Source organism: Gopherus evgoodei, unplaced genomic scaffold, assembly GCF_007399415.2.
Source record: "Gopherus evgoodei ecotype Sinaloan lineage unplaced genomic scaffold, rGopEvg1_v1.p scaffold_83_arrow_ctg1, whole genome shotgun sequence".
NCBI classification, from domain to species: domain Eukaryota; kingdom Metazoa; phylum Chordata; order Testudines; family Testudinidae; genus Gopherus; species Gopherus evgoodei.
Genome location: NW_022060104.1, coordinates 261,992 through 271,635, shown reverse-complemented (window position 1 = coordinate 271,635; position 9,644 = coordinate 261,992). Strand labels below are relative to the sequence as shown.

Genomic DNA, 9,644 nt, shown 5'->3' with positions numbered 1-9,644 from the left:
TAATTGGTTCTAGCAAGTTCCTGATTACTCTAGTGTAGCCCCTGCTTTGGTCACGCAGGGAACAGAAAACTACTCATCCAGTGACCAGTATATTTGCCCTCTACCAGACTTCTGTACCCCACTGGTCTGGGTCTGTCACAATACCCACTTTGTCAGATGAAGTGGATATTTACCCATTAAAACTTATGCTCCAATACTTCTGTTAGTCTCTAAGGTGCCATAGGACTCTTTGTCGCTTTTTATGGTGAAAGTACGTATGTGAAGACATTCAGTAATGTGAAATCAGAAGGGGTAATTCTTTCCAGAACCCTACACATGGTGACGTGGTATTTGGAACACCAAATAGGAGAAGAGAGAGAATCTTCCAAATATTCAAGGATATGTATAAAAAATGCTGGTTTAAAGAAAAAAAGTGGATTCCATTGGGGATTTGTTTATTTATTTAATTTATTTATAGTCTCTCCAAACAAATAAGAAGTAAAATGAGGCATTTTCACTTCATTCAAAATTCTTCACCTACCCTGTTTTTCTATGGGAAAATGTTCACTTCAAATTTCCAGATTTTTCATCTCTTTTTCCAATATATTTTTTCACTTTTTTTTCCAGTTAGTTATCTGAGGGAAATTGAAAATAGAGAAAGTGATAGGGAAAACATTTTCCCTTCCATTTTAAAACTTGATTCATCTCTTTCCTGTAGAGAGAAGCAAACAAAAGTGAAGTATTTTCCCTCACCTTTTCTTTCATTATTCTGTGTTTTCTTTTTCCAGAAGTTTTTTTTCTAGTGGGGGAAAAAGTAAGTGAATAGAGAAGGGAATCTTTTTTTACTTTCCATAAGTACTTAAATTACCCTCCTTTTTCCAGTGGAATAAAAGGTAGTGAAAGGGTAAAAATATGAATGATAGTGAGAAAATTTGAACTATTTCAAAAACAAATATTTGAAATAATAACTCAATATGCGGTTACCACTAAGAATATATATCAACAATTTGAGCATACAAAAACATTACAGGTATATTATAATTATCCACCCTCCCCTGCAAAAAATAATCTCAAACCTAGGAAAGTGAGATTACACTTAAAGATATGTTAAGGAATGGACATTCAGTTAGAGCACCCAAACAACTCTAACTCTCCTCTGTAGATGACATACACTAATCAGGTTCTTATTCGTACCCTTATTCCTGCAAACACTTAAGTAATTATACTTACACTGGTTATCTGAGTGCCTAGCTGCACCTTTAGGTGCCTAAATACCTTTAAAAATCTGGCCCTGGTTTCTAAAGGCTGCTAATATAAACTAAACTATGTAGGTAAATGTTTTCAGAATGGATGGCTTAAGTTGTTTCCAACGGACAATCTGTTTTTTAGCAGATCTCTGCCAATGATTTCAATGAGAAAATTACTGCTTCTCACTCATACAATTCCATTTTCATTGAATTGTAGAACTGGAAGGGACTTTGAGAGGTCCATCAAATCCAGTCCCCTTCACTCACGGCAGGACTAAATATTATCTAGACCATCCCTGATGGGTGTTTGTCTAACCTGCTCTTTAAGATCTCCAGTGACAGAGATTCCACAACCTCCCTAGGCAATTTATTCCAGTGCTTAACTACCCTGACAGGAAGAGTTTTCCCTAATGTCCAGTCTAAACCACCCTTGATGCAATTTAAGCCTATTGCTTCTTGTTCTATCCTCACAGGTTAGTGAGAACAAGTTACCTTCCTCCTCCTTGTAACTATGTTTTATGTATTTGAAAACTCTTATGTCCCGCCTCTGTCTTCTCTTCCCCAGACTAAACAAACCCCCTTTTTTTCAATCTTCCCTCATAGGTCACGTTTTCTAGAACTTTAATAATTTTTGTTGCTCTTCTCTGGACTTTCTCCAGTTTGTCCACATCTTTCCTGAACAGTGGCACCCAGAACGGGCCACAATACTCCAGCTGAGGTCTAATCAGGGCAGAGTAGAGCAGAAGAATTACTACTTGTGTCTTGTTTATAACACTCCTGCTACTACATCCCAGAATGATGTTTGCTTCTTTTTTGAAACAGTTGCACAGTTGACTCATATTTAGCTTGTGATCCACTATAACTCCAGATCCCCAGATTCCTTTCTGCAGTAGACCTTCCTAGGCAGTCATTTTGCATTTTGTATATGTGCAACTGATTGTTCCTTTCTATCTGTGCTCATTGCACAGAATATCTAAAATCTGATTCTGTTCTGTTCCAGACACAGCAAAGCTGTGTAAATAGGAACCTTAATGTGGCTAGTCTACAAATAAGGTGACCTGATTTTTCACATTTGCTATCTGGACAGGAGTGAGGGGTAATTGGAACCTATATAAGAAAAAGCCCCAAACATCAGGACTGTCCCTATAAAATTGGGATGTCTGGTCACCCTATCTACAAACCAAACTTTACTAAAACACAGTAGCCTTCCAAATGTAAACACAAACACATGCTCTTTGTATTTTATAGATTACTGCAAGAAATAATGTCACAGACATAAAGTACAGTTACTCTGCAAAAAAAAGTGTTCTTAACTCAGGTTAGCTAACCATTATTAGTGAAGTTGGTTTAAAGCAGCAGTGCAGATATGGCAACTCAGCGTTTAACTTGGGTTATCAATTCAAATCCAACCCCAGGCTCACTTACAGGCTATAGCTCAAGCTCCTAACCCGAGTTAAATGCCAAGTTCCTGTGTCTTCACTGCTATTTTAAACCAAGTTAGTGATTGTGGCTTAGCCTACCTGAGTTAAGAACACCCCTAATTTTGCATATCTAGGAGTATGTCTACACTGGAGTTGGAGGAGTAATTTCCAGCTCAGGTAGACATACCCGCTGTAACTTTTACAAAGCTAACATGTTGTAAATAGCATTTTAGCCATAGCTGCACAAGCAGGGAGACGAGCTACCCCTCCTGAGTTCTATCCCATCTGAAAACCAGCATATGGGTTCAGGAAGCTAGTCCATCGTGGTAACCATGCAGCTGCCACTACATTGCTATTTTATGTGCACTAGCTTGATCAAAGCTAGAGCGGGTATATTTGTCCAAGTTCAAAATTTCACTTCTTGCTGCAGTATAGACACACCAAAAAGTGTTTGCAGGATTGGACCCTTCAAATGTTCCTAGAAATAGGATCACACTATTAACAAATGGAAAGAAGGCAATTAACTACAGAGTGGTACTTACTGAAATATCATGTTATAGGCACATAGAGATTGAATGCTTTCAAATTTCACTGCAGATCCACATTTCCAAATCTGTATCTGGAACGTCTTCACTGACTCCAAAGGGTGCATGTGTCTATCTGATAGGATGAGTGTGTTTTATTTTTCTGCATTGTATCCCTTGGGAGACATTCGCTGAAGCATTTCATATTGTGACAAGTCATTGATGGACTAGGCAGCTCCGTGATTATTGTGCTTTGATGCAGTATGTGGGTGTCATCTGGTAGCAGTGCATGCATTTTCATTCATTATTAATTAATACTGATTCTCACAAGACGAACGAGAAGAAAATTAATTAGTCTTGTCTTTGTGTGTGTGAACTCGTAGGGATGAAAATAAGAAAAGCCTTCAAAAAATACTGCAAACTGAGATCAGGTTGGAAACTTGGGGTGCGGGAAGGAGATCTCTCATTTACACCAGATTTAAATCTGGTGCAACTCAATTTGGCCATATTCTATCCCCACTCCAGCACTTTTTGAACACTCCAGCAGTGCAAAGGGTCCATTAAACCAGTTTAATCAGCCTGCTGCATATTTCCAATGCACAGGATGAATGTCAGACCTGGGTGTAGAAGAAACTAGAGAGAGAGCTGACTTGGCCATGAGGTTTTTTTGGAAGGGCCTCTTGACACCATAATCATGTTACTGCAATTTAGGGAAACCCAGAGGGTACTCTAAGTGGAAACAAGCTGAACAGACCTTCAAATTGGCCTAGAGAACAGAGAGCCATAAAAGCATCTAGCAGCATCTTGCAGTGATCTTTCCTTCCTCCCAGCAAGTTACTGGTGCTATGCACGGCACAGTATGGGACAAAGCAGATAAACTAGGCCACTAACTTCAGCAGATTTAGCCTAATTAAACATCAGTGTACCTGAAAAAAGAATAAGGATCATTTTCTTCGATTGAGCTGATTCACTTTGGGATGAATGAGCATAGCAGCCTGCCTTTGGGCGTTCATTAAGCTATTCCTGATTCTCGCCCAACTGAGTGTGAGAAGAATCAGGTCCACTGACTCCATTGTAGTTATTCTTGTTTCACATTGGGGTGAGGAGAGGGAAATTAGCTCCATTGATCCCAGCTGAGTTACCTTGGTTTACAGAGCAGATTTTGCTGAGGCCAGGAATATGTAGCCTTAACTCTGACTTCTTAAGCAAGGTACTATGTGCAACTTTAACTCTGCACTAATGTTGCTACAGTGATAAGTAGAGAAAAGTCTGGGATCAGGGGTAATGGATAAAAAACTGAATATTAAGTGTGTCTGCTGGACACGGACTCTGTGGGTCTCTAAGGCTCTCTGGCTCCCAGACCAACTCTCAAAACCTGTGCAGCCAAATTTCAACCTACAGAATCTCCTTGAATCTTGGGATGGAGTAAATATTAATGGGAAAGAGTGACCTCTGGTGGTGTGCAAAATGCTGCATTTCCATAATTAATGCATTCCCTCTTTTTATCTCTCCAACTTAATCTTTAATGTGGTTGCATCACTATCCATCTTTCAGATTTACAGCTGTGGCATCACACCAGATTTACTCTCTTTTCACTAATTAACTTCAGTGGCTTTACTCCAGAATTGTACAAGTCTACATGAGCTCAGAAGATGGATGAGAAAGTAAGTGTGTGCAAGTGTTATGGTTTTAGCCTGGGACTCAGAAGACATGCATTCAACTCCCTGTTCTGCCACAGATTTCTCATGTGACAAATAACATAGGCACGGGTTTTGAAAGGTATTCAGATATTGAAATCAATGGGTTTTAGGTGCCCGGGGACTTTTGAAAATCCCACTAGGGATCTAAATACCTTTAAAAATTTAGACCCTTGAGAAAAATTTTAAAAAGACATCAAGCCGCAATTTATGAAAGTATTTAGATGTTGCATACTCAGAATTGCAACACCTAACTCATTTAGGAGTCTAGGTGTCATTTTCAAAGAGATTTAGGCACTTAGGAGACAAAATCTCATTTACAATCACATGGATTTAGGCTGCTAAGTGCTTTACTCCATTTTGACAATGAGACTTAGACTCCTAAATCAGTTAGGATGGCCACAGCATCATCTATACCTTTAACAATCTTAGACAGATTTTCAAAGGTATTTATTTAGGTACTTAAGGATGCAGATGGATGCCTACTGGGATTCACAAATGTAGCTAAGTCAATGAGAGTTAGGTGCATAAACAGCTTAAGCATTTCTGAAAGTCCCATTAGACACCTATCTGCATACTGAGGAACCTAAACACCTTTTGAAATTTGGCCATTGTACCTCAATGCTCCTGTGATGTTACACCCCATAATGCTTTATGGGAATAGGCTTATGAATGTATATATGACATAACTGAGATATGTTTTAAGCTACATATGCACTGTAATATTTCTCTGCAAAAGTTATGATCTACTGAATATGTTCATCCTATTTGTATGCATGTATCATTTTTGTATTCAAAGTTATGAATATTGGCTGTGTACTTGGTTAATTTTAAGTAGCCTTAGTAAGGCATTTGATCAGCTTCTTTAGAAAGGATTTTGCAAGTTAAATGTCCAATCAAGAAACATTTAATGGACAATGGATCTTGGAAAGCTCCAATCCACATACGAAGTCTACCTGAGGACGTTCAAGGTAGCATGTGAACAATGGCCGCTACCTGTAAGTTCTGAGTCATGCATGGACATGTGACTTGCTCATGTGTCTCTAAAACTCCATCTTGGAACTGAATTCTCGATAGGAGAGAGAAGGGGGATCACCCATGAGAGAGTCTAAATTAAGCCCCTGGAGCCTCCTCCATTTTGTCCTCCACTGACTCAGGAAATAGCCTCTGAACCCCCAGTGGATACCTGAAAGAAACTGGAACAAAGGACAGCAACCATGAGGGGTGTGAGTGATTTTTTGGACCCAGACTAGAAGGAGGCTAGTCTGTAAAAGAAGCTTACTGGAACATTTCTGAGGGTGAGATATCATCTGTAATCATTTTCTTACTGTATTAGGCATAGACTTGTTTTGTTTGATTTTGCTTGGTAATTCACTTTGTTCTGTCTATTACTTGGAATCAAGTAAATCCGACTTTTTTGTATTTAAGAAATCATTTTTTTACTTGTTAATTAATCTAGAGTATGTATTAATACCTGGGGGTGGAGGGAACAGCTGGGCATATCTCTCTATCAGTGTTATAGAGAGCGAACAATTTATGAATTTACCCTGTATAAGCTTTATACAGGGTAAAATGGATTTATTTAGGACTTGGACCCTACAGGGAGTTGGGCATCTGAGTGTTGGCGACAGGAACACTTCTTAAGCTGTTTTCAATTAAGCCTGCTGTAACGTTATTGATATAAACTAGGACCATATAGAACATGGGTTGCAACCAAGGTCTTGTAGTGACACCAGATCTTATGTAAAGGGGGTCATAAGGTGTCTAAGATCAGGTTATGGGTTGCTGGTTATGATTATGCTGTCTGTATGTCTGTATCATTACGTAGTTGAAGTTATAAATATTGGCTGTATACTCTCTGTATTTCAAATTGGTGCTGCAGTTCTGGGAAACTCCCCAGACAAGTTGGTGTTAGCTCTGCTTAGCCTGCTTGATGGCCCATTAAGGACCATCAGCTACGCAACTGACCCATTGAGAGGAGGCAGATATGCCTTGTAGCTCAGCGAAGTATGCAGGGACTTGCCCATGCGACTCCAAACTCCATTTTGCTGTAATTTTCCACAGTAAGAACAAAGAAGTGTTCTTACACCTGGAAGTGCCTATATAAGGCTGATGCTTCATCTCCATCTTGTCTTCAATCCTGCTTCTTACCTCTGGAGGGACTTTGCTACAAACTGAAGCTCTACACAAAGGACTGATGACCCATCCCAGCAGGGGATGTTCTCCAGAGACTTGATTTGAACCTGCAGTTTACTTCATCACTGCTACAAGCCTGAACTAAGAACTTTGCCATTACTGTATGTGATTGATTCCATTTAACCAATTCTAGCTCTCATCTCTACCTTTTTCCCTTTGTGAATAAACCTTTAGATTTCAGATTCTAAAGGATTGGCAACAGCGTGATTTGTGGGTAAGATCTGATGTGTATATTGACCTGGATCTGGGGCTTGGTCCTTTGGGATCGAGAGAACCTTTTTCTTTTACTGGGGTGTTGGTTTTCATAACCATTCATCCCCAGGACGAGTGGCACTGGTGGTGATACTGGGAGACTGGAGTGTCTAACGAAATTGCTTGTGTGACTTGTGGTTAGCCAGTGGGGTGAAACCGAAGCCATTTTTGTCTGGCTGGTTTGGTTTGCCTTAGAGGTGGAAAAACCCCAGCCTTGGTCTGTGACTGCTCTTTTTAAGCAATTGGTCCTGAATTGGCACTCTCAGTTGGGTCCCGCCAGAACAGCATCGTCACACCTGCTTTTCAGAGACATTGTTCAGATCTGGGTCTCTGTTTGCAGCAGGCAAGTCTGTTTGGCTCAAACCAGGTAGGGCAGTGAAGTCCTTAGCTGCCAGGGGAAACAGGCTCAGGGGTAGTCTCAGGAAATGAGGTGGCAGTCCCCAAAGGGGTTTCTGTGATTCAACCTGTTACAGCTCCATCTTTAAAATTTAAATTATTGCATTTTCCTACTGGACAGAGGCAGTGTGAGGTTAAATCCATTAAAAATTGTGAGGTGTTCAGGTACCATGGTAATGGGTCCAGATAAGGGCCTAACATAGATATATAACCCTTAATGTGTTTCACTGTAGACGTAAAAAGAATTGAGATGGAGACATTTACAGTCAATCATATTCCTTTATTCAACAGAATCTTCTTCTGCCCACCATTCTCCAGAAGGCACCCTTCACTTCTTTGTTCCTCAGGCTGTAGATGATGGGGTTTAGCATGGGTGTGATGACCGTGTAGGACAGAGAGAGAAACTTGTCTGTGTCTGGTGAGTAGGAGGAATTGGGTTTCAGATACATAGTGCAAGCAGAGACAAAGAACAATGTAACCACCATGAGGTGTGAGCAGCAGATGGAGAAGGACTTTCTCCTGCCTGCCCTGGAGGGGATCCTCAAGATGGTGGAGATGATGCAGACATAGGACATGAGAATCAGCATGAAGGGGAAGGTGACAAAGAACGGAGCCACCATGAAGACAGCCATTTCACTGAGGGAGGTGTCCCCACAAGCCAGCTTCAGCAGTGGAGGGATGTCACAGAAGAAATGATTAATCTCATGGGATCTGCAGAAGGGTAGGATGAATACCATGCTGGTGTGACCAAAGGACATGAGGAGACCACTGAGCCAGGATCCAGCAGCCAGTCCAGTGGACACCTTCCTGTTCATAACCACGGGGTAATGCAGAGGCTTGCATATTGCAACATAGCGATGATAGGCCATGGACGCCAGGAGAAAACACTCTGACCCACCCAGTAAACAGGTGAAATAGGTTTGCATAGCACAGCCAATGAAAGAGATGGTTTTATCCCCAGAGAGCAGATTCCTAAGCATCTTGGGGACATTGACTGATGTGTAGCACATCTCCAGGAAGGACAGGTTCCTGAGGAAGAAGTACATGGGGGTATGAAGGGCTGGGTCAGCCAATGTGAGGACAATGATTAGAAGGTTTCCAGCCAAGGTGACTATGTAGGTGACCAGAAACACCGAAAAAAATAAATGCTGCAGGCTGGGAATGTCAGAAAAACCGAGGAGAATGAATCCAGTGATTGTCGTGCTGTTTCTTCCCACTGTTTCTTGGCTAGTTTTCATCCTGAAAAAGAAAAGGAAACAATAGGCTGTCACAGAATACTTTCCCCCACTCCGCCGTCCTCCACTGTCATACAATTTCTCCAGATAATCTGAGTCTTCCTGTGAATTTTAGAAAGCTAAGAATTTTGTCTTTTTACAATTTGCTGCAACCTGTGTTATACCAATGGAATAAAAGCCAGCAGGATCTTATTAAAGGGGAGAAGGCAAAATGCCATATTTATTGTGAATACAAAAAGAATCTGAATAAGCAATCAGTTATAGCTATAACATTTCATTCTCTCACACATTCATTCTTTCATTCACACCAAGTTCTGCAAGGCTGTTATAGTTACCAGCATGGAGCTTGCTCATACCACATCACTGGCCAGGTAGCCTGAACATGAGGATGGACTCAAGTCTTATCAGGTGTGCACCTGATGCTCTTGGAGGATGGTGGCAGAACCTGACTCAAAGTTCTCAGTCTCTAGGTTCTGTTTTTATAGGAATTTATCCCTGTACCAGTCTATGGAATCCTCTTCATCTTGCTGCTTTTACGTTTGAAGTGATAATCAATCACTGTTATGCTTGAAGTGATGTTTAATCAGCAGAAGGCCCATCCATGACAGCTTGGTGTTATCTTGTTCTTCAGTTCTTTGCAGCCACCCCTTTCGTCCTTGGTGTGCTTGGGTGCTTGGGGGTGGATTGCGGATTTTGG

The 9,644-nt window shown here is 40.8% G+C and overlaps 1 protein-coding gene across 1 annotated transcript; it reads right to left on the bottom strand.

Annotated features, from left to right (window-relative positions):
• Positions 1 to 7,996: 7,996 nt before the first annotated feature.
• Positions 7,997 to 9,176, bottom strand: LOC115644023 (olfactory receptor 10A2-like). The gene has a single exon (XM_030548101.1). The coding sequence runs from the start codon at positions 8,948 to 8,950 to the stop codon at positions 7,997 to 7,999; it is 954 nt and encodes a 317-aa protein (XP_030403961.1). The 5' UTR covers positions 8,951 to 9,176.
• Between the last annotated feature and the right edge of the window lie 468 nt (positions 9,177 to 9,644).

Coding starts and splice junctions, on each gene's coding strand:
- LOC115644023 (XM_030548101.1), bottom strand. CDS start 8,950: ATGAAAACTAGCCAAGAAACAGTGGGAAGAAACAGCACGACAATCACT.